The sequence below is a fragment of the Drosophila rhopaloa genome, unplaced genomic scaffold (genome assembly GCF_018152115.1).
Source record: "Drosophila rhopaloa isolate 14029-0021.01 unplaced genomic scaffold, ASM1815211v1 contig_163, whole genome shotgun sequence".
NCBI lineage: Eukaryota > Metazoa > Arthropoda > Insecta > Diptera > Drosophilidae > Drosophila > Drosophila rhopaloa.
The window spans coordinates 6,278,771-6,304,999 of NW_025335043.1; the positions used below are offsets into that span (position 1 = coordinate 6,278,771).

Genomic DNA, 26,229 nt, shown 5'->3' on the forward strand with positions numbered 1-26,229 from the left:
TTCCGCTCTCTCGTTTAATAAACAAATGTTAGAGTGCATAACCGGCAGCACCTGTTTATTTATTTACTTTTTTATATCTTACAATTTTTTTGATTATATCGATTGTTTCAAATAACACATATGTTTATTTCAGCATTATCAACACGGATGGTATCACTCTATATTGTTTGACCTTAGCTATGATAGAATTCGAGCTCGAATTGAACTTTAGCACATACAGCAACCTATCCAAATTACATTTCGAAATTACTTTTTGGCGGTTTTTTTATTTATTGTATGTCTGATATTTGCACATATTTTATTTAAGAATATTAAACTCTGCGTATTATTTTTAAACCTTGTTTAATTGAACAAAGTTTTCCGACTGATGTTTGATGTAAGATTTACGGCAGTCCATATCATCAGCGGGTCGGTTATGTGGGGCCCACACGGGCTCACCAACGAAATAGCGTCGAGTTCTAATAAAATTCTATAAAAGGGCAAAGACAAAATTAATAAATCAAATAATAAAATATAAAGTTTACATTGGAATCCAAAGTAAAGCGGTGATAGATGCCAGAGGGTATTATAATCAGATCTCCCTTCACAACCAAAATGCGCAGCCAGTTATCCTCGTTGCTAGAATATATAAATAAAATTAAATAAAAATGTGATCATAAGAAAATCATTTCACTTAAATTTTATTTATTGTTCTAATATTTGTATTTGAATATATGATATTAATATTACTGATATTACTGAATTAATTGATAACAAAATGTAAAATGATGTTAAGAAAGTTTTTCATAAGCTTTTTAAGAGTTATAATATTGGATAGTTTAAGCTGGTACTCACTCGCGAACATCAAAGTAACCAGATCCATCCAAAATTAGGCGAATTTCCTCATCCGTATGAAGGTGTTCGGTGAAAAAAGCCTTCAATTTGTTGGCATAATCTGGGAGGCACTTTTCCGAGCAGGTGATCTGTAATAAATCGGGAAAATATAAGGATTATTTGAATTTTATTATGGAATCTCCGATCTTGCCTCATCATCATAAGTGTAGCCACGTTGTGCCCTCAGTTCCGTGAGAGTATTATCGTTCTGGTATTCGTCGGCATTGATCTGCGAAAAGTGAATAATCAAGATAAGCTCGCACTCAAGGTCATTTAAGGTTTAAAGTCGTAGTTTCACTTGCTTTAAAGTATTCCACACCGGTTTTCTTGTAAAGATCATCTAGTTCCAAATAAGCTGGGGGATTCCGATGGTGCTCCAAACGCTGATCGGTTTCCTCAGTGTCCATATACCAAACTTTCACCATTTTTGAACTGTTCTAAACGACTTTTAACGAGCAACTAGAAACATAAAGAGTAATAAAAATATTAAACTGCCGTCAGCTGTTTTTTGTTTTCGAATTTTCGGTATAGATAACAGAATTTAAAACGAATACCACTAACGCTGTTAATTTAACATTCGAATTGCGACAACAAAATTCCGTTAAAATTCGATATATAAAAATTTTTGTTGTGTATTTAGTCTAACAATAAACCCTATACTAATAAAACTAGGATTTTCTAAATATCCTTAAAGTTTTTTGTTTCGAAAACATCATCAATGAAGTTGGTGATAATTATTTTAAAAACGTCCTTGAAAAAATACCAGTTGTTCTGCAATATCCCATATAGCATTAAGGAACCAAATTTATTTTTTAAAAATGAATTCAAATATTTGTTTGTGCTTTTTTTTATTATGCAAACCGGTTTAATTAAAAATTGTGTTTATATTGCAGCTTTTCAATACTTCTTTTATTTTTCGTTTATTAGGTATAAAATATTTGGGCAGTTTTAATTGCATTTTTCGACTGAAAATGGATAAAAAGTATTTAAACTGCCGTTGCCTGCAGCCAATACAATAATTATTATTTATATTTGTGGTACATGAAAATGCTTAGTTCCTTGTTTTAAGTTACATTTATTAGCGTTACAAAGGAGCATAGGATTACGCAGTCAGCTTGGAAAGCTCCTCACGCAGCTCGGCGGTGTCGATGGCTCCCTTCGCTTGGGACTGCGATTGGTTTTGGGATTGGGCCAGCAGGCGGGCGCAGTTCTTCTTGTGCATGAACCAGTGGAGTCGTTGGCACTCCCGATCGCAATACTGCACCGCCCTGCATTTGGAGCACTTCTTGTCCGGCTTCTCCGCGCCGCAGGTGCTGCAGTAACTGCCCTCGTCCTGAAACAGAAATTTTGAGATTTAAATACACTTTGTTCTATAATATTAAACTATCTGAATAATTAAAATAATATTATTTGAAGGAATATCACTTAAAAATTCGTCTACCTCTTAATTTCATGATTTAAAGTTAAATATTGAGGAAACATTTTAACAAGGTAGCTATACAAATTGAACAATTTTTGTAACTATGTTCTATTAACCGTTTTAAAGTCACTAGACATTTTAAGATGGATATTTTTATAAATGTATCATCAAGAATCAAAATGTGTTTAATGGCTAATAGAACCCACCACAAATCCTCTCATTCCATTGATAGCATTTCGGAGGATAGTCAAAGCTGGCGGTGCATCCTTGGCGCCTAGTTGCGTGGCTATTTGCCGGAAGATGGTGCACTCCCTTACGGGAAACTCGCGGGCGCACTCCCTCAGCGTGTATTCAACGTAGTCCAGCTGGCCAAGCTTGTTCTCCTTGAGCACCCGTTTCACGAACATCTCAATAAAGTCATTCTTGTTGGCATCGCCAACCTCCTCGGCGCCTTTTTCCTTGTGCTGGGCCTTAAACTGCTCCTCGCAGCGAATCAATTCGGCCAGGATCCAACCCTGATAGTGAAACTTAAAGGCGAGGAGTTCGTTGAGGTCATGGGACTTTTGCATCTCCTTTTCGCACATCAACGACAGGGTTTTGCGGAGGTTAGACAGGATCCTAAGTAATCCCAACGACTGGACATTCAGGGCAATCCTCACGGGATGCAAGTTGATTTCGGTGACAAAGGCATGGAAGGATTTAAGTAAACTGGGTGGAATCTGGGGCTCCGTTTGCTGGCCATGAACTTGGGTGTAGTACTCCAAGCTCGAGCGGGTCACATAATTGTTGATGGTCTCCACGCAGCCGTGGTTGCCCACAAAGGCGGCCATTTGGGCGGCGGTCCTTTGGACACTATTAATGCTACTCGGTTTGATACCCGCATCCAAAAGTTGCCGGCACACGTGTGTATTACCAGATAAGGCAGCGAAATGCAGAGGCGTATAATCAGCTCCATGTTGATTGAGGTTTATGTCGGCACCCTGTGAAAGGAAAGGGAGTCATTAAGGAATCTCTACTTGAGAAAGTTAAGAAAGCCAGAAACACCGAGACTGAAGATTCGTTTGAAACTTGGTAAGAAGAATGATTATACCTCAGATTCATCAATAGATTATCTTGGGATCGGGGATAAATAAGGTGTGAGTAGCAAATATAGATTATGTTAATCAATTATCAACGATTCTATAAGCTCTACACATTCAGTTATATCTACTCGGGATTGTAACATTAGATAAAGTATTTGATATTACATAGATCCTGCTTATAGAATCCATGGTTCTACGAGTTCTGCACGCAAGTTTACAGGTAGATCAACCCGGTGCACAACACAAAGGGAAATATGCCTCTAAATAGAGACACCTGTGGTCTAAGTAGTAGATAAATCAACATATTGTCCAAGTACCAGGTATACCCACCATATCCAGGAGCAGCTGAACCGCCTCGCGATTTCCCTTGAAGCTGGCGTGCGCCAAACATGACATCCCACTGTCATCCACGAAATTCACATTTTGGCAACCGACCAGCAGTTGCTTGAATCCACTGGTGTCATTTTTGGCCAGGCGATCCAGTAACTGGCGCTGCAGGTCGTCCAGCTGCGGGTTCTTGCTCTCCTCGGTCATTGTGGGTCGGTTTTTTACAGGATATTCGCTGGGATTCTCCGGAAAATGGTAATCAAGAAAACTCCACTGTTTTCGGCGTGCACGGGTTTACAGCGATAGTTTATGCGTTTTGCAGCACTGATTGGATGTGCGATATATCGTTTGGTTAACGGTAGTCACTCAAATAATTTTAACACAATTTCAAATAGTTGGTTAAATTTCTTGCGTTAAAGAGTTAAATAAATAATTATCAGATTGTTGTTTTAAAACGAGTCACTAGGTAAATAAATAAACCCATTCACATCTCTCTATGTAGCGAAGGAACTCCAAAAAGCGGATATAAATTAGAAATACATTAATCCAAGTCAATATTTTTAAAGAAAATAAAAATTGTGCACAGTTAATTTTATTAGTTTAACTTGGTTTTTTGTGGTATAGTTTTAGTATTTAACTCTTGTTTATTTTAGTATTTTTGCTGTCCTCATCCCGTTATTATTTAACATCACGCGACGGTCTGTCTACTGTTCTGTTGTTGTGTTTTTTGTGTGGCGGCGTGTGTATCGCATTCGCATCGAATTGAATCCAAGAATCGTGTGTGTTTTATGTGTCTTCAAACAAATACAAGCATTTTACCCCGCGAGGTGCCAAACATATTGTAGGCGCCATTGCGCTTCCTTAAATAAAATACAAAATAAACAAAACCCGTTCAGTGGAAACAAAAGGTGATAAGCGTGCAGAAAAAAAAAGGAAGATGAAATGAAATTCCAATGCAGACGAACCCTTTGGAAATGTATAAATAATAAAAGTGAAGATAAGCGCGCAAAATAGCGAAACAGGCGCAAAAAGGAGAGCAAAAGAGCAAGATAACGAAAAGCCAGATAAACAAAAGCCACACACACATGGTCACAATTCTTGAATAAAAACAAGACCATTTTAGTTGCTCTTTTTTTTCGCAATATGTGTTTACATGTGCTGTGTGAGCAGGAAAATTGCCTTTTCCTACTAAGAACGATGTGTGAAAATTGGCCTTGGTGATTTTCATTTTTTTTTGTTTACCATTTTCGATTTGTTTCGATTCGCAGCATTTCCTGCGAAACACACATAAATGAAGTGTGAGAGAGACACATGGCTCTTCTCCTTTTAATCTTCTTCTCTCCTTTGCTCTCCCACTCCTCTTCACCCCCCGCAGTGCAATTTCAGAGGTCGAAAATAATACAGTAAATATTGGATACGGTGGAAACAAGAGTGAAAAATCAGAAATGTTCCTTTTGTCCATTTTCATTGTTCAATATTATTCTACAAAATAAATTAAAGTATTAAAAGAAATGTTTTTTAAATATAAAACTACTACTCAACTACTTTCAATATAAAATCAATACAAATTCTGTTCATGGTTTGACTATTTAAATTCAATCAAAATAGACTTTGGAAAATATATCTGAAAATCATCTTTAAACTTTTTAATGGTCTGTTAAATTAATAGTTGGACCTCCACGGGAAATATTTCATATTTGTTTTAATAATTGTTATAAGTCAACCTACAGTACAAGAATTTTCCTTTTCTAAAACCATCTGGGATATTCTTTGAAGGGGGCGGAAAACATTGAAAGGCCAGACCTTTGTTTTCACCATTTTTCCCACCCTTGATTGTCGTTTTCCATTGTCCTCCAAAGTTGAAACAAGTTCCTGAATGCAGCTTCCCCCACAATCGACCTCCACCAAGTATCCCTAGCAACATTTGCAGCTGCTTTTTATGGAACCAGAAAATTTATTAAGCCCTTTTGTGACAACAGGTGCAACAGCTGCTCATATATTCTTTTTGTATTCCCATCTCTCGCAGTGCTCAAAAAAAAAAAAAACCAAAAGTGCTAATTAATAATCAAAATATAAAAGAAAAACCAATACTACGATATCCACAACACAATAAGTATTAGTTAATCAAAGAAAATGGGAAAGCTGCTGAGCCTTCTGTCACGCGACGACTCGAATTGTTGCGCCGCCAAATCCTACGATGTCTTCCTGGATTTCGAAAATGCCGCGCCCACGGAAACAGAGCGCGAGGTCTACGACGAGGTGGAGCGAGTTCTCCGGGAATCGGAGGTGGTGCTGGACGAGATACAGATCTATCGGGTGAGTCTCGCTTTACCATATGTGCGTCATTTGCTCTGGGTTTTACCACAACCCCTTCAACCGGTTATTAGGCATTTGTTTAATGATTTCTATAGTTCGAACTATTATGTGATATACGACTAATTTGACTTATAGATTATTTATCTCAGGAAAACAATGTTTTAAGATTACTCTTAGATTTCTAACGCCTCGCATATTCAATATAAAGCTAAATTTGACTTTTAAAAAATTGTATTTTAGAGAAGTTTTTTTAACGCTCATGTGAATTTTTTTCTTTAATAAATAAATGTTTGCAGTTATGTTATTAATATTTAACTAACAAAAAACTATAACGTAAGTTCAGTTTTAATAGATTACATTTTTGATAATTTAATTATTATAAAGTCTTAAGTTAAATAAACCGATTTGATTAACCTCTTTTAGACTTTCAAAAGTTTTTTAATTCTTTTGGGCTTCCCAAAAGGCAGGAAAGTGGTAAACTGATAATTTCAACAACTTGCTAAATATAACAACAATCTCCGGGAAATCGACAGCAACAAAAAGAGCAACAATAAACGAGAAACAAATTGAGTATTTAACCTTTGGCAGGGTGAGAAAAGAGACGCACTGAGCGTTATCTTGCTTGCCAGTTTTTACTCTCTTTGGGTGCATTATTTGTTTACTGAGCATTTTATATTATGCACTCTTTTTAAAAAAAGTGAATAAAAAAGGATTAGTGTTAGAATAAAAACCATCAGAGGTAATTAAAATATTTTTAAACAGCGACATGTTTTTCAAAACGGCGGTTTAAATAAAGTAGCATTGAAAATGTAAGTTGATAGATTCTTTTAGAACCAATTTGTTAAGTAAATATTTGTATACAAATATTTTAAAAATCCATCACTTGGAGTAAGTAATGGGCTGCAGTACTCCCTGCAACTGATAAGATTAACAGACCTGAAAAAGAGCCATAAACCTTGCCACATTTTCTAGGGGATCCCATGTAAACTTTGGCTCTTCCAATATCTCCCCATGGGGCTCTTTGGTGGTCTGACTCACGCACGTGCCCACATGATCCGATCCGGTGAAGCGGACTTCTTTCATTATCGTCGCTTCACTGACGTCATTTACCAACTTATGCCGTTGCTCTTCACACTCTGATATTTCTTCTCTTCTTTTCTCTTCGAGAGAAAATTAGTCACCCTTCCACATTTGTTACTCACACAGAACAAAATTTCTATGAAAATTTAATAAATATTTTCTTATAAGGAATAACATAAGCCGAAGATAACTTATAAAATATAATTAACATACTTTATTTTACTGTCAAAAACAGGAATATTGGTTTATATCCACATCAAATAGATAAGAAAATGTAATATTCATATTATTTTTATCTATCTGACAAAAAAGGTAACTTTATTTGAAACTGTGATAGGAAATTTGCGATCGGTAAAAAAACTCTTATCAAAAACAACTTAATATAAAAACTCATTAACATAGATAATAGTTTTTCTGTCAAAAATCAGGTGATTGATTAATGTTCAATTTAAGGAGATCATTTAGGTAGGACAGGTAAAAATGTAATTTTTGTATAAGAATTCCAAATTTAAAAAAAATTGTTTTAAGGAGAAAGTAAATTACATTTTATAAATGCTTAACTAAAAATATTGAAACTGACGTATTGATTCCTGTGTATCTGACCTTTTAGAGGCAAATTCTAATTCACATTGGTGTGTGCAAAATATTAATTGGGTTTCAGACGCAAAAAGACAGCAAAAGCGAAAAAAAGGGAAAGGGGAAATTGAGGGGCGGCAGACAAACAAATGTCAGGCCGAAAAGCTTTAATCAACGCAAATGAACTGGAAAATGTATACCAATGAGCTCATTTCCTTTGTGTTTGACCCACTTAAATGGGACCGAAACCAACAAAGACGACCTCGGCGGGCATTTAACCCTTTGGTGCAACGGTCTCTGTTCCTCTTTTATCTTTTTTCTAGAACTAACCAGAGGTATTTAAAATGCGCTTTATTTGTGGTCTGCATTTACTTTTCATTGCAGTTTTTATTCGACTGCTGTGAGCAATCTTTTTTACCCCAAATGAGTGGGTGGCTTTTGGGTTGGATCACAACTGGTTGTCAAGGCAAACAAACTGGTTGTGGAGTAGGTGATTCCCTCCTTCCTCTTCCCAAAAAAATAGTTGGCCAAGCGCCAAAAGCTAGCAAAATGGCAAAAACTTCATGTTTGTTCTGTTTTTTGTTGTTTCTTCCTCCAAGTCGGTTGCTATAAATAGAATGAAAACTGCAAATAGGAAAAATCAAAGGTTTTTCTTTTTCCACTGCATTTCTTGTTTTCTTTAGGTTAAGTCGGGAATCAAAAAAGTTTTAAAAGTGCACTAAAATTATAGTATTAAATATTAAAGACATCAAATTTATTCCAAAATTTAAAAAAAAGTTCATTTGTAAATAATAACTTGGGATTTGTTTAAAATTAAGTTTTAAAGTATCTAAACTATAGCCTAGTTAAAGACGCGTTTTAGGATAATGATTTTTAAACATTATTCTAAAGAAAACCCAACCTGAACAAAAAACAGCATTCATTTTGTATCCAACAAAATCATTTTACGACTTTTCTTCAGCTGTAATAGACTTTTCTATCTAATTTATCAGCACTTGTTAGTGACGCTTTTGTCAAATATTGGCCCAGACTAGATACGGAATAAGAGGCGCCCATTGTGTGTGCGTAATAAACAGCCAACAACAAGGTCAACAAAGGGCCGCAAATAGTAATAATAAAAAAAGCCCCCATTCAGTGCAACTACGATAATAATGATGCCTACACACTCACCTGAAGAATGGGGGAAAACAACAATAAACATGAAAGTACCCATATATCAATAAGCAACAACGTGTGGGTGCTGCACAGATAAAACTTTATCTTCTTTTTAGGCCAAAGTCATTGAAACTTGATGAGATGGATCGAACAATTATTAAATTTTATGAATTAACCCATAATTTATGTTGTTTTTCACACCGTTGAGATCCGGGGAGATAACAATTACACATGGTTAGTTATCGTCGTAGAAAAACATATGTGGAACACATGGAGTAATCCAATACCTAACCTTGGATTTTCGAACCAATATACAAAACCAGTGTCAAGTGCTGAATAGCAGCTGAGCTTCTTTGCGGTTTTGATTGTTGTGTAATGTTTGATATGGTTTACACACTGACTCAAAAACTCAGTGAACCTATTGACTCATTTGAATAATTTAAAAAATATCAAACATATTTTGAGTCATAAAATGTTTGAAGAATTTAATTATCATCTGGCCCTTTCCGGTTTTTTTTGGTAAAAATGTTTTTTTTTACTTATTAAAGCTGAGTTGTCAACTCGTTTATATTTTTGACCTAAATCAACTCAAATTTGCAACCTTATAATGTTTAAATTTCTCATATTCCCTCAATTAGGAGATATTTTCCCCTAGAATTCAGTCACAACTTTTATTCAGTCAATAGGAGAAATGTGCTACTCCTAAATGAATATATGTATAAACGACCCATTTAAAATGAATGCTCCACATACAAAAAAAATCCGATTTAGCGTTGTATGAATAAATTTATGCACATTTAAGTATTTAATGAGAGTTGTACACTGGAGGGCGACAGACGGCAATCAGAATAATCACAGAATCGGAATGAGCATTCATTAGATAGGCCCCGTACCGCTCGTCGGCACACCCACCTCTTCCAGCTCTCCATTCCACGAATAAGTTAAATGATTTGCGCGAATGCAAAATCACAAAGCGACGGAGAGTGGAATAAAAGCCAACTTCCGGTTGGGTCATTCGGTTGGTCAGTCGATATAATCGCTATAATGTGCGTGCCAGAGATCGGCATTTGAATATTATACAATTATGCTTTTTTATCGGCCAGCCCTTTAAAACTTGTCTTCTTTATTATCTGGTTTTAGTGCCAACGCCATGAAAACGATAATATAATTAATCTATAATTGTCTGCGCAATCAAAAAGAAACCAAAAGTAGCTCTACTAAAAATAAATTATCTAATGACTGCTTGCAATAATAAAATGTCTGTTAAACTAACTTAAATGGAAAATCATAGTTTCATTAAGCGTTTTATGGTTTTACAATTTAATTGTTTATAGCTTGTCAATGTATAAGTATTTATTTCGTTTGACGTCACAAAACACATAAATTTAGCCCAAAATAGGAAACCGCAAACATAAACAACTGAAAGTATAAACAAAATGCAAAACATGATTAAGGTCAGTGATTTAATCAATTTATTATTTCCAACGTCACTTAACAAATAAACTTCCGCATTTCTAAAATTTCCAACATTTCCCAAAAAGTAGGCTACTCCTCAAAAGGAACTCCCGGAGGTTTTATTTAACAACCATGTCGTAAAATACGCTCCAAAGCAGTAAAATTTGATTTCGTAATGGGTAACCTTTATTGTCCAAATTAACCGCAGTTCAAATTTAAATTCATCATTCATTGCATTTCACTTTTACCAGTTTGCTTTGATAGAGCCATTTCCAAATTGTTTATAGCTTTAACGTTAACGTTTATTTTTGTATTTCCGACGTCATCAACCACAAATCAATTGCGCCAAAAATAGAGAAATACAAAACGTAAACATATTGAAGTAAATTAAAGTGTACACATTCAAAGTGTAAAGCTCAACGAGGAATTTGTTTCAACAACTACACATCAAGTATCATTTTCACGGTTTTTGAGTGCACTTTAAAATAATTTTTTGTTTACTTTGAGGGGACTGGAAATTGAAACGAAATTGTAGCATTTCTTGAAATTTCATTTCGCCCACACAGATGTGACAACTAAAGTGCGTTTCAACACTAAAGAATATAAAGAAAATATTGCGTATACGTTGAAAATTTAATTTTGTTTTAAAATGCACCTGGAAAGAATAACAAGTTTATTTTTGTTTTCGCATATACATTTTATTATAACGCTCTGAAACGCACTGTCTCCGCATGACACATTTTTCTGATTTATTAAAATGGCACTGAGATGATTTCATTTAACCGAATTTAATTTAATTGAATAACGCCCAGAGGATCGTGTTTATATTGTATTTTTTTTTTTGCATTGCTCTGCTAAAGAGTTATAAAAGTTTAAGCATAGCCTCGAAAATGTATTTTGTATGTTGCTCTAGGACAGGATTGTTGACCATTCATCAAAGTCTTAACCGGCGCTGTAAATGGTGTTTTAAATACTCTCCTTGTTAAAGTGGCTTTAAAGTTTTCAAATGACCAATTTACGACTTCGCGGGAAGGTCTACTTCTGTGTCTGAGTCCCTCTAAGCAGCTTAGGAACTGAGTGCAAAGTGCAACGACAACAGCAACATTTCAGCTGCTTTTTACGGCAGCGTCTGTGCAGAAAAGTATTTACTTTATTTTATATCTTTTTTACGAGCAACTGTTTGGCATGTTCGTTTATGCGTGTAATTTGCACAAAATAAATATAGTTTCGGACCGGAGAATGTGCCATTTTTATGGAATTTCTCGGCTCTGTTTTGCTTTTTTCTTTTGTCAATTAAAATGCCGACAGAAACAGAGGTTTTTCCATTTTTTATTCCACTGTTAACCCAATTTTCCACAGCTGTTTATGAGTTTTAAAGTTGGGGAGGGGTTGGAAGTGTGTTGTTAATCGATATAAAAGCCCCATTTCTCCCACAACTCCGACAAAGGCAAATGTGATTTATTTGCCTTAATTGAGAACGAGGGAGTGACATGTGTTATAAGGGGAATGCGACAGCTCTTTTCCTCTCCGTTTACCCATTTCCCAGAATTTTCCCCTGGGGACATTGACATTTGTTTGGCTGCTCGGATGAAGTGCGTCAAACTGGGGTTTCCGATAAGAGAACTGCTGTTGATAATTAAATGCAATCATTTGGCATATCGTTCGATTAGTAATGTGGATTCAGGGACGTAGTGATTGTTGGTTTAATCTCGTGGCTAGGTTACTTTTCCTAATAAGCCATAATTTAAGTGATTTAATATAGTGGTCAAATTTTTTATAATTATCTTTTAAAACCAATTATATTGTAAAGATAGTTTTGAAGTAAATTTAATTGAGCTTACTTATATTTCAAACAATAAAATATAACTCTAAGGATATTAAAATGCAATGATAAGACTATAAAAGGCGTTGACTTTTAAAGATATTATATTTAAATGTATTTTAATTTTCTCTGAGTTTAATGTACTTTCCATAGCATGGACATTATATCCCCCTCTCGCTCACATCTGACATTGATAATGCCCAGGTTTATCTTATCTTTATGGCAATCGCAGGTATTGTTGTAATTGCTGCTGGTTTTTTTGTTTTTACTCTTTTTTTCTGTTGTCGGTTCGATTATCTTGATAAATTACGCCAGTGCTCGTGACAACCAAAAAACCCCCTGGCCCTTGAAAAATTAAGCCATTCGCACATTGTTATGGCTTATTTAAATGTAAATGGTAATTCAATTTACAACTCACGCACTATATGAGGCGGAAAAAAGTTGCATTTTATATTATTTACCTTAAATTATATTTTTCTCAGTTAATTGTGAAATTCTTGAATCTTAAAATGATTCACAAGATGTTCAGTTCCTCTAGTTAATATGTAATGACCAAATATGTCGCAAAGATTTATTTTCACAGGAAACCATAATCATCTGGGATTTACGCAATATTGAAAAGCAAGCTAATCTTTATTTATAAAGTGTTGCATCAACTGAAAGTGATATTTTTTAATTGTTAAATGCTATTGTTTACCAAATGACTTCGAGTGATGCACACACAGCATCGTCACATTCTTTTGAAAATCAAAAGTTAAAACTGCTTCTCACCTCTTCTCGTCTATCTCTATATATATTTCTCTCTCGATCTCTACCTGTCTCTTTCTCTCGACAAAAGCCACAGTCAACGATCGTTCAGATTCAAAAAGTGACTCACAAAAGCCATAGTTGCCCAGTTCTTGTTCGTGTCAGCAATTTTACAAGTGTAACCCAACAGCAGGGACATCAACAATAACAAAGAATTTTGCAAGGCCTACACAGAGAAAATAAATTGTACAAAATGTAACGGACTTTTGAAAACATTGCAGTCATTAGATAGTTCATAAATGGGTTTGATATTAAAGTAGAAAAAATGACTTCCTTTAGATATTTTTAAAAATATTTGTCAACGAAAATATATATTAAAAAATTTGTAAATAATTTCATTTAAAATAGAGATACAACTATAAATTAATCATTTACATTGTGATTTAACAACAACATTTTTTTTGTATTAAATTATATATATTTCCCTATTATCGACAAAAAATGCTGAATACAGCTCATTTTGATTAATAATTTTAATAAAAATTTTGCCAAGGCAATTTTTAAAAGTGTATGTTTGTTTATATATTATTTATTTACTAATTAAGTTTGCAGATATCCGAGTTTGAAACTGGAGTAAAACACTGGAGAACTTTTCAGAACGGGGATCTCTTCAACATTAAATTATTAAGAGATTTCTCGTCAACGGAAGGGGAAAACATAAACAGAAGTATTCGTTGATAATTATGAAACATTTATGATTATGTTACTCATCAGAAGTGGCGCTATGAGAAAATTGTAGAATGTTGTCGTCATAATCTTTTCTGTCGTTTTTGCAGTTGCACTTTGTTTGTGTTTTATTTATACGTTTTAATTTTCCAGAACTGTCATGAAAGGCGACCAAGTGTCTGTGGGGTCAGCTTCCTTTGTTCTGATGGCTTTTCGTTTTCTGTTTTTCATTTGACTCCTACTTGTTAAAAATACATTTTCAGAAATAAATTGTCATCAAAGAAATTCCCTCCTCTGGGAAATGGTTTTGGTCTTTTAAATTCTCAGAATATATTTGCATTGATTTGTGGCTCGCCAATTTTATTGCTTGTCTGTTTGTTTGAATAAAAAATATATATATAATTATTTTGTCATTTTTGTTTGCCTGCGATTCATTCATTGATTCATTTCAACGTGATGGGAATTCGAATCCGGTGCTTTTGATGATGCAAGCAAAGCGAAGGGAAATTAGAAAAGCGCAGTCAGTTTTTTTTGTTGTTGTATGGAAATGAAAATGTCAGCAAAAGCCAGAAAAAATGTTCGGCATGTTTGGTATGTCTGTCCTCTCAGGGGTACTGTTTGTTGTTAAACACATAGCAAGAGCTGTAAACAACTTCTGTGGCATCCATGAAAACATTTCCATTTCGCTTGCTGCTGCAACACCACCCACACTTTTCCGGCTCCCTTCCCCGCTTTCAAAAACACATGACATCAACTATTTTATAGCGTCACGCGTTTCCATTGTGGGCGAAAGTCCAATACCAAGTCTGAGTTGCACTTTAGCGCCACTTGGGATAATCAGTTGCACATGGGAAAAGTTTAACGATAAAACTAAATTAATAAAATAAAAGCAGCTATTACTCTTATCATGGTTTACTTTATGATGATGGCTATAAAAATACTCACAAAAACTTTAAACTTTATAAAACGAGGTATGATTGCTTTACCTTCTAGAGTTATCCCCTATTTTACAACATTATATTCTGTGCCTTTCAAAGATGACTTAATTTTTTCTGTTTCGTATTGAGTAAATATTTTAAAAATTAATTCTATTTAACAGTCATTTTAAATGAACTTTTCTAATTGTAATAAATTGTAAATAATTTAAATTTAATGATCAGAAATGTGAAGCTATCAATCATCTGTACATTTTTCTCTGTGTTTCCGATAAATCGAGCGCTTAGAGCAGGTTCTGAGTTTAAGTGAGTGGGGGTTACGATTAAAACACGATCATGTTCGCTAATGCTAAACAACACTTGCCAAGTATCACCAGCAATTATCTAGGGCAGGCCATTCTCTCTTCATTTCTGCATTTCCGCATAGCTGCCTCTAATTTCGTTTTCAATTAAAAACACTGCCATTCTTCAGTGGCAGATGCAACACTCACCAAAGTTAATTAACTATTCATCTGAGTGTAGTATGTGGTTATGTGTGGTTAGCATTGTGAAGTGGTTTTTACTGCTCCATGTAACAAATGAAACGCTGACTGATTGCGCTTTTACGCTGCTGATGATGAGAAGATGGGCAAGTGTTAATTAAAACCCAAACTAGAAACAGTTACAAAACGAAAAACGGTTCTTGCCTTATTATGATTTCTTTTCATCCGAGCAAGCACATGTATATAAAAGTCATGGAGGTTCAGGTTTGTTGTGGCTGTGGGTGATTTTCTTTCGTTTTCCTCAGTTTCTTGGTGAAACGCTCAAGCAGACAGCACGTGCCCCCAAATGGAGCACATCGCGGTTTAATTTTGTACGTAAGATGGGTTGCTGTGATGAATCAACACAATTGCTCATTGGACAAGAGACGGGGAGAATGTGTGGATCCCGATCCCGTTTCCTGTGACTTGACTTTAAGTTCCCCTACAACACCTACGCCTTTTGTTTGCCGTTCTTCTTTTGGCTCTGACATGAACATGATGCAAGATAAAATGTTTGCGACAACGAAAGAAAACGGCTAAACAAGAGGAGTCTTTGGCATTGAAAAATATCAAAATACCCTTGCGAATGTAGAGCAATCGTAAAGAAAGTAACAATTTTGCTCTTTTGTGGGAGCTTTTAATTAAAAATGTTTTGGCAAACTTTGTTCTTTATTGTTATAGTTAGAATATTAAGACTCGAACGTCTAAGTTTATTAATTCTGTCAAATCCTAAATTAAGTTCAACTAAACGAATGCTGTATATTTGTTTAACATCAATTATTATTCCCCCAACGCATTGCAAAACGGTTGGCCTTAATCATAATGCCCCCCGCAAGGGTAATAAACAAAAGTGAGCTGCCTAACGACACTTGGCCATATGTGGGGAAAACACAAGTATTCCTCTTCTCCGAAAATCTCAGTTTGAAATCTCTGGAATGGAATGCTAGTAAACAAGAGTGCTGCCCACACAGGCCACGTTTATTTCAAAACCATATACCAAGTCAAAGGAGAAGTGAGCCGGGCAGACCAGACCAAACCAGACCAGCACCATTTCCGTTGCATGACCGTGTGCTTGGTTCGAGGCTTCAAGGGTCCTTAGAGAGTCACTGGCGTAAACGAGACAATGCCGCTGAATAAAATGGGAATGTACACAAGGAAAAAATATCGATAATAAAAAACAAAATCATTTTAATGAAATCCCAAAGAAAAATAAATTTAAATATATCGTTTTTCTTAAGTCAAGAAAATTACAAATTCCAGATAGAATATGTACATGAAAGTATACAGTTCCATTTTCAAAATAACCTTTTTAGATACTACTTGCATTTTAAGATACCCAAGATAACTGAGGGTTTTTAATTATGATAGATTAGTTTTAATTTTCTTGCTGTGTAAATTGGACGACTGTGGCCAAGTCAACGACAGCAATCCTCATCCCCCTACATTTTTTTTTCACAACTCCCCTCACATTTTGTTTACTTGTTTGCGCGCGTTAAACATTCTGGGATGCTTCAAGTGCAGCAGCCAAGGACATGGGATCTTGACTTACAGACAGGTGTAAATTATGTAGAGTGAAAAGAAATGCCAGCACAGAACCGGAGAATAAAAAACAAAACAAAAGCCAAAACATCACAGATGCAGTGTTTGCTCAACGCTGGCTGCAGACAGTTGCGTTCTTATTATTATGATTATGCCAAAGTACTCATGGCAAAATACACGGGAATGAGGGCGACTTGTCTTCTACACTGAACAAATTATTTGCATTTATTCGAACTTCCTAATTTCGTAATGTATAAATACAAGTAACATTAATTTTTTAATCTATTGTTTAATGGCAGTTCCTTTAACTATGCAATTAAGGGGTATAAATATTCATTTGTTGTTAATTTTTTTTGTTTTGTATTTATTAGGACCTTATATAAGTTATATTAAAACATATTCCCTTAATCATTACCTTTCAGTGTAGTTCTGCATTTTGCCTTCCGTCTGAGTGTTTGTTGATATGGCCAGCGATTTAATTATAAACACACAACACGTGCTGGTCCATTATATAACGTAGAGGTGTGCAAACCAAAAATAACACTCGTTTACTTCTTTAGCAAGATACCCACACTCTAATACACCGAGCTTGAACTTCGCAGTCCACTGAGCTGTGCGTAACTCGCATGTTTTCAATAGCGGAGTTTTGGGTCGAATTGTGGGCGGGGCTGGCTATATTTAATTCTATTTAATGTATGCCAATATGGTATAATCGGTTAGACACGCAACAACAACAGATGGGGGTATATAATTATCTAATTATGTTATGTGCTGTTTGACCAAAACATTGGAAGGCAAGCTATAATTTATTAGGCTTATTTCTAAAACTGACGTGCTAGAAACACCACATCATGATAAAATTATTTTAGTAATTAATATCACTAATTTACATTTCTCAGAGAACACTTTAAATATACAAAAATAATATGTTTTTGAGCATATTGAAAAAGTAAACAAATATTACTAATCATTCAAAAATGTTTTGAGGCACATACGTATTTCTTGTTCTTGGTATTTAAAAAAAAGCTCTGATAACCATGCAGACCTTCAAATAGAATTTATGATTGTGTACTTCAAAAAATTTGCAGTTGATATGTGTTATTTTTAAGATAAGAAGAGAGAATAGTTTCGAACGAATTTATATACGTAATTAGAGACATTAAAAGATAACAATAATTAATGATAATAATGATCAAATCCACATATCAATTTAATCTTTTAAACTATATCTTTAATTTTAATTTTATGGCCGTTAACCGCCGGTAGTCTGCATGGCCGTTTGCCAATAAAATATTTACTGTATTATTAGCCACTTAAAATGTGTTTGAAAAACGCCAAAAGACCTCAATTGAAATAATCAACGCCATTTGCAGATTGTTGTTCGAGTACAAAATGAACTTTTCGCATCATGCAATGACCGTTCGTTAGCTCCAGTTTCCCGGTGCCGTGTCGTATGTGTTTTCCTCTATATTATTTTTGTAGATCATAAAGCATCGATAAAAATCACAGAGCCGGTCAATGCACGCTGCTTTCAACGTTGTATTGTTGCATGTGGCGTAGAAATAAAGACGCCGAGTTTTCCTCGATGAAAACTAGCCGGCCACAATGGCTCACAGTTCACTGATTGTAATAAAACAAATGCATGAAATGTGCTCAGCAGGCATAGTTTTTTTTTTAGAGGCCAATAAAAAACTAAACCACTGAAAAAGCTCACTTAGAAAAACTGAGAAAATACGATAAACAAAGTTTCTACCGGAAAAAAACCGCAATAAAATACATTTTAGGAGAAGTTTTCATGTCGAAATAACAAGTACATTTCCTGAAAATTGATAATCAATTTAAAAACTTATTTGAAATTTGCAAAATAGTCTAAAATAATAAATAACAAACAAATATTTCTTAGTTTAGTAAGATATACTCTAAATACAATTAAATTAGGATTATAGTATGTTATGCTTTTTATAAAAAAACAAACATTTAATACGATTTTCACTTGGTTAAGAAATTGAATAGGAAATTCACAAATTTCCAGAGTTTTTGAGTGTAGAAATCGTTTACAGTTCGCATGCCAAACTCGCATTTAGTCCAGTTTCGAGTCGAATGTATTGACTGACGTTTTTCCCCTCTATTCCTGCGAATCTTTACAGGGTGCCGGCAAGGAAATCCGAGAAGCCATCGCCGATCCCTCGCCGGAGGTGACGGGCAAAGCCTGGGCGGCGGTGCTGCCGCTGGTCAACAAGCTGAAGCGCTGCTACGAGCACTCCATGGAGCTGGACAAGATTGTGCCCAAGCTGCTGGGCCAGCTGGTGGGCGGCAAGCTCAATCCGACACAGCATTTGGAGACCCAGCAGGCACTGGTCAAGCAGCTGGCCGAGATCTTGGAGTTCGTGCTGAAGTTCGACGAGTACAAGGTGAGTGAGTCGCTTTGACAGCTGGGTGTTACAAGCTCTAGTCCATATTTGGCGGTACAACGCCCACCACGTTTAACCCATTAATTACTGGTAGTGGAAAAACCAAAACACTGACAAGAAAAGGTTTCCGTATGACAAAGGTATAATTAAGAACAACAAATAATTTTAATTATGACCACTTGTTTGTTCGGAAGTTAATAATAGATTTATTTTAAATAGATATACAAGTAAATAATTAAATGAATTGATATAATATTGTCAAAGCTTATTCATAGCCTCATTTGCGATTAGCTTAAATAAACTTTTTTAGAATATACTCTATACCATCATATTTAAATAAGCTTGTTAATTAAAATCATTAAATTCATCATAAAGTAAAAAAAGCAATTTATCATAGGTGATAGCTCTACACGCAAAGTTACCAGTATTCAACTTTAGTAAATCTTTACATTCCAAAAGCTAAATTTATGCAAAATTACGTATGTACCAACTCAACCAGATTTTATTAACTTCTATTTCGTCAGTTTATTATATGGTTAGTGGGTTAAATTCTGTCTTCTTCACTGCCAGTTTGTCTGTTTGTTTACCTTATGTGGGCGCTGTCGACAGGCAAGCCAAGCCAAAGCAAAGCAATATCTAAAAGCCAAGTCAAATGAAGCCAAACCAAGTCCCACTGCCAACTCATTGTGCGCGTGGTTGCATTTTTAATTGACTGACTTTTTTGCTTGCCGTCTGCCTGCCTGACTGACAATTGGACGATTGGACAGACTAGACAGACTGGCCAAGACGGGCGCGTGCTGCGGCCCATTGATGAAAAATCGTTCAGGCCATCCGTGCATTCGTTCGAGCCACAGTTGAGCATCGTCGTAGCCACTTACGCACACGCAAGCCAAATGGCCCACGACAAACGTCCGATGGCCGGATGAAGTTGTAAAGTGATAAAGTCGCTTCGGTGGGGTAACAGTGATGGTCAATTTAATAGCACAGAGCTGAGGTATTTAAAAAAAATTTTAATATTATATATATACAAAAAATGTAGGAGAGATACTGAAATAGATTGATAGATATGTGCTAAATGATCAATAGATCTTTTAAATTAATTTTCTGAACTCTTCAGAATAATTAGTTTACCGCCGTTAAATATGCAATTCTTTTTGTTCGCTTATAGTTAAAGTTGAATATACATTTTAAATTTTTAAATTAATTAGGAATCATTTAAATGGTTTTTTAGTAAATAAAACTGTAGAATATTTGCTTTTTAATTACTTTACAAAAGGTGGGAGAAAACGTTATTAAAATAAATAAATGATGACCTGTTTATTCCATAAACACAAAATGTCAGAAAAAACAGCATATAAAATTGATTTCTTCAGAGAATAAAACTTGAATACATTACCATAGTTTTACCTTGGTTGTTAGCAATATCAATAGTATGAAATATGCAAACAAATGCATCCGCACTGGGTTAAAACATTACCTTTAGCCACACCACTTTCTGTGGCAGTTGAATATGTCGGTTTATTGTCCGTACTCCGGAGCCAACAAAATCGATTTGTTTAATGGCAAATCCCTGTGAATGGCGCATTTCCCATGGCTCGCTTCCGTTTGGCGAAACTTTCATCAAATCGATTGGGGAGCGGAGAATGTACATGGCAGCGAGGAAGGCGAGATCTGGGACAGTTGGGAGGTGTTTCTGGTAGGGATGGGATGATGGGATGATGGCCAAGTCATCGCCTTCGTCGGCTTCTACTCTCTGATTTCTAGTGTCTGCAAGTTTTGCCCCCGTTGATGATGATTATGATGATGGTGACGACGATAATACCGATGATGATGATGTTAAACGCTGTAAACTGCACGTTCATTGTGTGCTCAAAGTGTCAGCTGCCCGGCCCACCGAGATTCCCATGTAAAAGTTGTGTGTGTATATAGCCCAGACGTGCTTCCCAACTAACAGCTACTTCCTTTCCTCAATAAAGACCATTGTCTGTGCACTTTTGTTGCCTTGTTTCCAGTGGGCCCCAAAGTATGCTGCACAATTTATTGACTTTGGTTGTAATTGGCTTCGTTTTAATGTCGAGTTTATTGCAAAAAATCTTCTGACATCGAGAGCCACTTTACGGTGTGCTTTCTAATAGTACTTTTTATGTTGCTGAGAAGGAATAAGCTGTTTTTTATTAGGATTAAGGAAGTAAAGATTATATTAAAACGTTCTAAGGAAATTGGTCGTATTAAAACTTCATTGGGCTTACGTAAATTACCCAAAAATTATTCAAATTACCCACAATATCAGACAATGCCTTCTTTTATTATTTTAGATCAGTTTTTAATAATTTTGACAATATTCTATGTCATTTAGTTTTGTGGGTGTATCAGCAAAAGATTTTCCACATTTTTGAAAATAAATTTAAATATGTATAAAGACTAAGAAATTGAATCATTCGCCCAATATATAAATCTTTTTAAATATTGTAAATATGTGTTGACTTTTCAGCTACAGCCTTTACTTTATCGGCTGCAATTGATCTGTCCAAAATACACCCAAAATTGTTTTCTTGGCACGCTTTCAATCAAAAACCAAATGGCTCTTGAGGGGTTTTATTCAATTTGGCTTTTCCACAGACTAAAATATATAGAGTATTCCCTTCATTTCTCATCGAAATCTTCGCTGGTGTTGTAAACTGGCTGCAGGCGTCTTGGATATTTACGCAAATAATCGGCGTAATGTTGGGCATATTTGGCCTGAAAGTCACGACGCCGCCAGGGTTGGGCGGGTTCATAGAAGTTTTCATTGTTATTGTAGATGTTTTGATGGTTATTGGTGGCCAGGGAGCGACTGCCTCCAATTTGGACCACTTGCTCCTCCTCGCGACGAGAGTCACTGGAGTCCAGTTCCGAATTGAATTGTGGATTGGGTTGAAATCGGGATGTAATAGATTGGGGATATTGGAGAGGTGGCGATGGTGTTGTTTCCTGCTGTTGGTAGTAAAAGTATCCTGGCACATTGTTGTAGTTATGATTTGGAGCACGCGTTGCTGGTATCTCCTCCCTCCGCCAATTTGAATAAGGTTGTCTATATGGTTGTTCCCCTCCATAATAACCATTAACATTTGGATATTGCTGCTGTTCCTGGGCACCATACTGATTATCATTTACTATTATTGGGGAACCAGACCATATGGATTGCACTTCTGGAGAAGAATACGGTTGGGCGTAGTTTGTTGTGGGAATTGCATAAGCAGCATTGTCATAAGGTGATGCATACTGAGCTTTCCCACAAACTGCATCTATCATCAGGGGCAGTAATGCATATAGCTAAAAATATTCAATAATAGATTAATCATCTCAGGTGTCGAGTAATAGAAGTGGAAGTGCATCGCTTACCAAGCTCAGGGAACTGCTCTTGACGATCCGTCCTGTTTGCGGCTTCATTTCTGACTGTTCAGAACGATTTATGCTAATAACGTATTTATATGAGGTTTCGCAACCGTCTCTCGACACTATATAGTATAGTAGTGTATAGTAGTGCATGATGTTCGTTTGCAGCGCCTCTGTCAAGGTGATTGGATGAGCAACCCAACTTTACCTGATTCAAAATTTTACGGCGGCGAATCTCTGAAGTTGTTTGTTTTTTTTCTCACGCACGTTTTCTATCCAGCCCTGACAACTTAAGTGCGGCATCGTTGTTTTGGGCCTGGCCCGGAGTGGAAAACTGTTTCGCCGCACGGGCAACAGGTAAATTGAGGTGTCACGTACCGCGTAATTAGTAATTAGATTTTGAAGTCAGGCGTAATTAGAGGTTAACAAGAGCGGGTGTTGAAAACGATAGCTGCACACCTGACAGGTGCTGACTGCTTTATTAACTTGCTAGTAAAGTTACTTGCTATGAGGAATATGTATAGTATAATCTACAGATCTGATCTTTTTTGGTTTGCTCTATAGAAAATAATTTAATACCCTCTTTCTATGAACGAATTTATCGCTAATAGTTTTTGTCATCTGTGAACGTTAAATGATTATTTATAAAGCATGAAATGAAAACAAAAATTTGTTGATTCATAAAAAAAATTAAATATTATATAGTGTTATTTATATATACATAATTTACACAAGAAAAGACGAAAGCCACTTCTCTTTTTCCCAAAAAATAATAGAGTTTAAACTGTTTTTACATTATGAATTTAGCTGGGTTGTTATTTAAAGCCAATTCACAATTATAAATTTGGGTGCATGTGAAAGATGAAGAAAGCCCCATCGCGAGGCACGGGAAGCTGGCTCAGGAATTCGCCGCCATCGTATGAATCGTTGAACAATTGGGTTAAATGGGAGTTCTTCTGTTTGACCACGGGCATACCATGGCACATACTGTCCCGCGTCAGAAACTAAAAAATAAATACAATTTTCTTTAAATTGGCACGTAGTTTTGAGTAAAGAGAAAAATTCTGAATGGTTTTGAATTTAAAATTCTCCTTAACATTAATTAAATACGTTTGTACTTGCCATTCTCTCCCTAATAGTAGCCAAATTCTCGGGTGGTGGTGGATGGTTAAATGGCTCCTTCTTGAATATATTGTCGCCACAGCACTTGAGTAGATGGGACGTTATTACATTTCTGGCCCTAGCTTCGGATGTATTATGAGGAGCATTGCGAAGCCTATCTATCCACATAGTGGCCATGGTTTTGGAGCGGAAATCCAATGGGCACACCTGACGCTCCAATTTCTCGATGTCTCGTTCGAATTCCTCGTCAAACTTGGTCATTTCGGGAGGTGGCTTTCTAGAGGTCGAGGGCTCCTGTTTTGGATGTTCTCGTTCCAATTCCCTCTCGCGCTGGCGTTCTTTCTCCAGATCCTGTTTCCATTCCAGCTGACGTTGCCTTTCCATCTCCTTTTCCCGCTCGAGTTCCTTTCGTCGTTGACGCTCCAGCTCCTGTTCCCGTTTACGTTCACGCACATCCTCCTTTTTACGTTCACTAAGTCCCCGTTGATGCTCCTTGTGATCCTCTTTACGCTCCTTAAGATTATGCGAACTGTCCTTTTCCGCCTTCATCGACTGCGAACTGTCCACGATATGGCTTTTTTGCCTTTCACTGCGATCGGTGCGAATCAACATCCCGAAAAGTTGTTTAGAAAACTATAAACGATATTTTAATTTACCCTTCATGCACTTCTCGCTTGTACATCTTTTTGAATATGCCCCTAAAACCTTTAGTGTTTTTGTTACTCATGTTGACGGATGTTTCAAACTAAACTGATGGGAAAGGACTGACCCAGATACACCCCGAAAGTATAGATTTAACTTCCAGTCCAAAATATTATAATTCCGATGATTTAAAAGCACAAGCTAGGGTTTATAAATGTGTACTAGAAAATATTATACTGCTGTGTATCTTAATAGAGAAATTCGAACCCCCAGAGATTCTAAAGTTGATTAAATAATTCGGTTAATATATATAAATTCTAAAAAAATTAATAGCGTTTATAATCTTAAATTTTCAGATGAAAACCCCCGCCATACAGAATGATTTCAGCTACTACAGACGCATCGTCAGCAGACAACGAGTGGACTCCACGGAGAACATGCTGGTCAGCACTGAGCTGGCCAACCGGATGTCCCTCTTCTACGCCCACGCCACGCCCATGCTCAAGGTGTTGAGCGATGCCACCTCAAAGTTTGTCAACGATAATTCCGATGATGTCCAGAACACGACGGAAACACTGGGCACCATGGCCAAGGTGTGCCTTAGGATGCTGGACAATCCGTGAGTTGAATAAAACCAAATTAAATATTTGTATAATTCTGATCGATTCTCTGAATTTTGCAGAAAACTCGTGCAACAGATCGAGCGCGAGGACACGAAAATGCTGGTGCTTCGCGTGATGGTTGGCCTGGTGATCCTCTACGACCATGTGCATCCGGAGGGGGCGTTCGTGCGGGGCGCCCATGTGGACGTGAAGGGGTGCGTGCGCCTGTTGCAGGCGCAGCCGGCAATCAAGGCGGAGCCGCTGCTCAATGCTCTGCGATATACGACGAAGCACTTGAATGGGGAGAACACGCCGAAAAACATACAGCGCCTGCTGGCCGCATAATAGCGGAGGGGATCGAAGGGAGGAGAGTTCATTAACGTTAATTTCTATGTGTATGCGTATCGATTTAAATGGTTTTACTTTATTTATGTAATTAGTAGGCTTCTGTATTATTTGTAAAAATTGTGAGCGAGTGTTGTGCTAGCAGGAGGCAGCCTCTAGTTTTATTTTTACCCTGTGTGCATTTCCAGCATTTGTTTCGTACTGTTTTAGACTCCAGCCTCCACGTAACGTAACGAAGTGGGACGCATATATCAGCAGCATCAATATTTAGTTGATAATCTAGCCCTAATTTTAAGTAATGAAAGAAACCCAATTAACCTAACAACAAATTAGCGCAAAGTTTAAACTGATGGTTGGGAAGATATGAAAGATAAATCCTAAATTTCACTAAAGCAGAGATTATAAATACACAATTACATTTTTAAATCAAATCTAGACTATTTTTTTGTACATGACGTGTTGTGTAGAACGAGGTGTAAAGATCTAAATAATGCATAAATTAATTGATTACTATAACAAACGAATTGTACGAACTAAAATGCCTACACACAACTGAACCACAAGCAGAAAGCGGATGCATTTATATATATTTCCACGCCGTCAACTTTGATAAACGTATTTAAACAAATCTACAAAATAAACTTGAGCTGCGCAATAATAATAATTTTTAAGATTTACAAATAGAAATAAAAGAGTAATGAAATGGCAAAACTTAACGCATACAATTTGTACCAAAAAAAAAATACATTGAAAATCACACAAACTAAATAAAGATTTATATATGCGATAAGAGCGAGAAGAAACTGAAGAAAAAACTATAGAGAATGCTGAATCAAAATAAATATCACGCAAAATCAACCAGATAAATGTTTGTACTTTAATGGGGTGTGTAAAAATTGTTTTAACATTTTCTAATATTATATTTTTGGATTTTATGTGTTGAATGTATAGTTTGTGGGAATGTAAAGGAAGTGGTATTATGGTTATTGATTTGAAAATTTATTAAACCAAAAATCAGCTAGACATCAGAAACCAAGTATGTTCTCTATTTAAAATGTAATACCTTGAGATTTATCTCAAGTTCCTTTATGTATAGGATGTTTAACATCCTTTTTATCATGAAAGCCCCGTAAATTTAAAATTAAGAAGATTGTCTTT

General features: G+C 36.0%; 5 protein-coding genes across 5 annotated transcripts; 1 reads left to right on the forward strand and 4 right to left on the reverse strand.

Annotated features, from left to right (window-relative positions):
- Positions 1 to 246: 246 nt before the first annotated feature.
- Positions 247 to 1,360, reverse strand: LOC108051409 (1,2-dihydroxy-3-keto-5-methylthiopentene dioxygenase). The gene is made up of 5 exons (XM_017133521.1): positions 1,176 to 1,360; positions 1,025 to 1,102; positions 835 to 962; positions 525 to 618; positions 247 to 469 (listed from the first exon to the last, which is right to left on the reverse strand). The coding sequence occupies exons 1-5, from the start codon at positions 1,296 to 1,298 to the stop codon at positions 332 to 334; spliced, it is 561 nt and encodes a 186-aa protein (XP_016989010.1). The 5' UTR covers positions 1,299 to 1,360; the 3' UTR covers positions 247 to 331.
- A 568-nt stretch (positions 1,361 to 1,928) lies between these two features.
- LOC108051372 (ankyrin repeat and MYND domain-containing protein 2) lies at positions 1,929 to 4,005 on the reverse strand. The gene is made up of 3 exons (XM_017133461.1): positions 3,706 to 4,005; positions 2,500 to 3,273; positions 1,929 to 2,206 (listed from the first exon to the last, which is right to left on the reverse strand). Exons 1-3 carry the CDS (start codon positions 3,907 to 3,909, stop codon positions 1,976 to 1,978), a joined length of 1,209 nt encoding a protein of 402 aa, XP_016988950.1. The 5' UTR covers positions 3,910 to 4,005; the 3' UTR covers positions 1,929 to 1,975.
- Positions 4,006 to 4,416: 411 nt separating this feature from the next.
- Positions 4,417 to 25,932, forward strand: LOC108051398 (CYFIP-related Rac1 interactor B). Its single transcript, XM_017133507.2, has 5 exons — positions 4,417 to 4,610; positions 5,729 to 6,018; positions 18,722 to 18,985; positions 24,481 to 24,743; positions 24,807 to 25,932. Exons 2-5 carry the CDS (start codon positions 5,836 to 5,838, stop codon positions 25,069 to 25,071), a joined length of 975 nt encoding a protein of 324 aa, XP_016988996.1. The 5' UTR covers positions 4,417 to 4,610; positions 5,729 to 5,835; the 3' UTR covers positions 25,072 to 25,932.
- LOC108051400 lies at positions 21,530 to 22,729 on the reverse strand. The gene is made up of 2 exons (XM_017133509.1): positions 22,367 to 22,729; positions 21,530 to 22,297 (listed from the first exon to the last, which is right to left on the reverse strand). The coding sequence occupies exons 1-2, from the start codon at positions 22,511 to 22,513 to the stop codon at positions 21,629 to 21,631; spliced, it is 816 nt and encodes a 271-aa protein (XP_016988998.1). The 5' UTR covers positions 22,514 to 22,729; the 3' UTR covers positions 21,530 to 21,628.
- LOC108051399 (zinc finger CCCH domain-containing protein 13) lies at positions 23,145 to 24,272 on the reverse strand. The gene is made up of 3 exons (XM_017133508.1): positions 24,139 to 24,272; positions 23,483 to 24,071; positions 23,145 to 23,364 (listed from the first exon to the last, which is right to left on the reverse strand). Exons 1-3 carry the CDS (start codon positions 24,207 to 24,209, stop codon positions 23,197 to 23,199), a joined length of 828 nt encoding a protein of 275 aa, XP_016988997.1. The 5' UTR covers positions 24,210 to 24,272; the 3' UTR covers positions 23,145 to 23,196.
- Positions 25,933 to 26,229: the final 297 nt, after the last annotated feature.

What these genes read in the sequence shown, in the direction of transcription:
- LOC108051409 (XM_017133521.1), bottom strand. Translation starts at nt 1,298, where the DNA reads ATGGTGAAAGTTTGGTATATGGACACTGAGGAAACCGATCAGCGTTTG. An exon ending in CCGGTGTGGAATACTTTAAA is followed by an intron (nt 1,103 to 1,175) that starts GCAAGTGAAACT and finishes CACTTTTCGCAG; the next exon opens with ATCAATGCCGACGAATACCA. An exon ending in GCTACACTTATGATGATGAG is followed by an intron (nt 963 to 1,024) that starts GCAAGATCGGAG and finishes GATTTATTACAG; the next exon opens with ATCACCTGCTCGGAAAAGTG.
- LOC108051372 (XM_017133461.1), bottom strand. Translation starts at nt 3,909, where the DNA reads ATGACCGAGGAGAGCAAGAACCCGCAGCTGGACGACCTGCAGCGCCAG. An exon ending in TTCAGCTGCTCCTGGATATG is followed by an intron (nt 3,274 to 3,705) that starts GTGGGTATACCT and finishes TTCCTTTCACAG; the next exon opens with GGTGCCGACATAAACCTCAA. An exon ending in ATGGAATGAGAGGATTTGTG is followed by an intron (nt 2,207 to 2,499) that starts GTGGGTTCTATT and finishes TTTCTGTTTCAG; the next exon opens with GACGAGGGCAGTTACTGCAG.
- LOC108051398 (XM_017133507.2), top strand. Translation starts at nt 5,836, where the DNA reads ATGGGAAAGCTGCTGAGCCTTCTGTCACGCGACGACTCGAATTGTTGC. An exon ending in TGAAGTTCGACGAGTACAAG is followed by an intron (nt 18,986 to 24,480) that starts GTGAGTGAGTCG and finishes TTAAATTTTCAG; the next exon opens with ATGAAAACCCCCGCCATACA. An exon ending in CTTAGGATGCTGGACAATCC is followed by an intron (nt 24,744 to 24,806) that starts GTGAGTTGAATA and finishes TGAATTTTGCAG; the next exon opens with AAAACTCGTGCAACAGATCG.
- LOC108051400 (XM_017133509.1), bottom strand. Translation starts at nt 22,513, where the DNA reads ATGCACTACTATACACTACTATACTATATAGTGTCGAGAGACGGTTGC. An exon ending in AGAGCAGTTCCCTGAGCTTG is followed by an intron (nt 22,298 to 22,366) that starts GTAAGCGATGCA and finishes GAATATTTTTAG; the next exon opens with CTATATGCATTACTGCCCCT.
- LOC108051399 (XM_017133508.1), bottom strand. Translation starts at nt 24,209, where the DNA reads ATGAGTAACAAAAACACTAAAGGTTTTAGGGGCATATTCAAAAAGATG. An exon ending in AAGCGAGAAGTGCATGAAGG is followed by an intron (nt 24,072 to 24,138) that starts GTAAATTAAAAT and finishes CACCGATCGCAG; the next exon opens with TGAAAGGCAAAAAAGCCATA. An exon ending in CTACTATTAGGGAGAGAATG is followed by an intron (nt 23,365 to 23,482) that starts GCAAGTACAAAC and finishes TTTATTTTTTAG; the next exon opens with TTTCTGACGCGGGACAGTAT.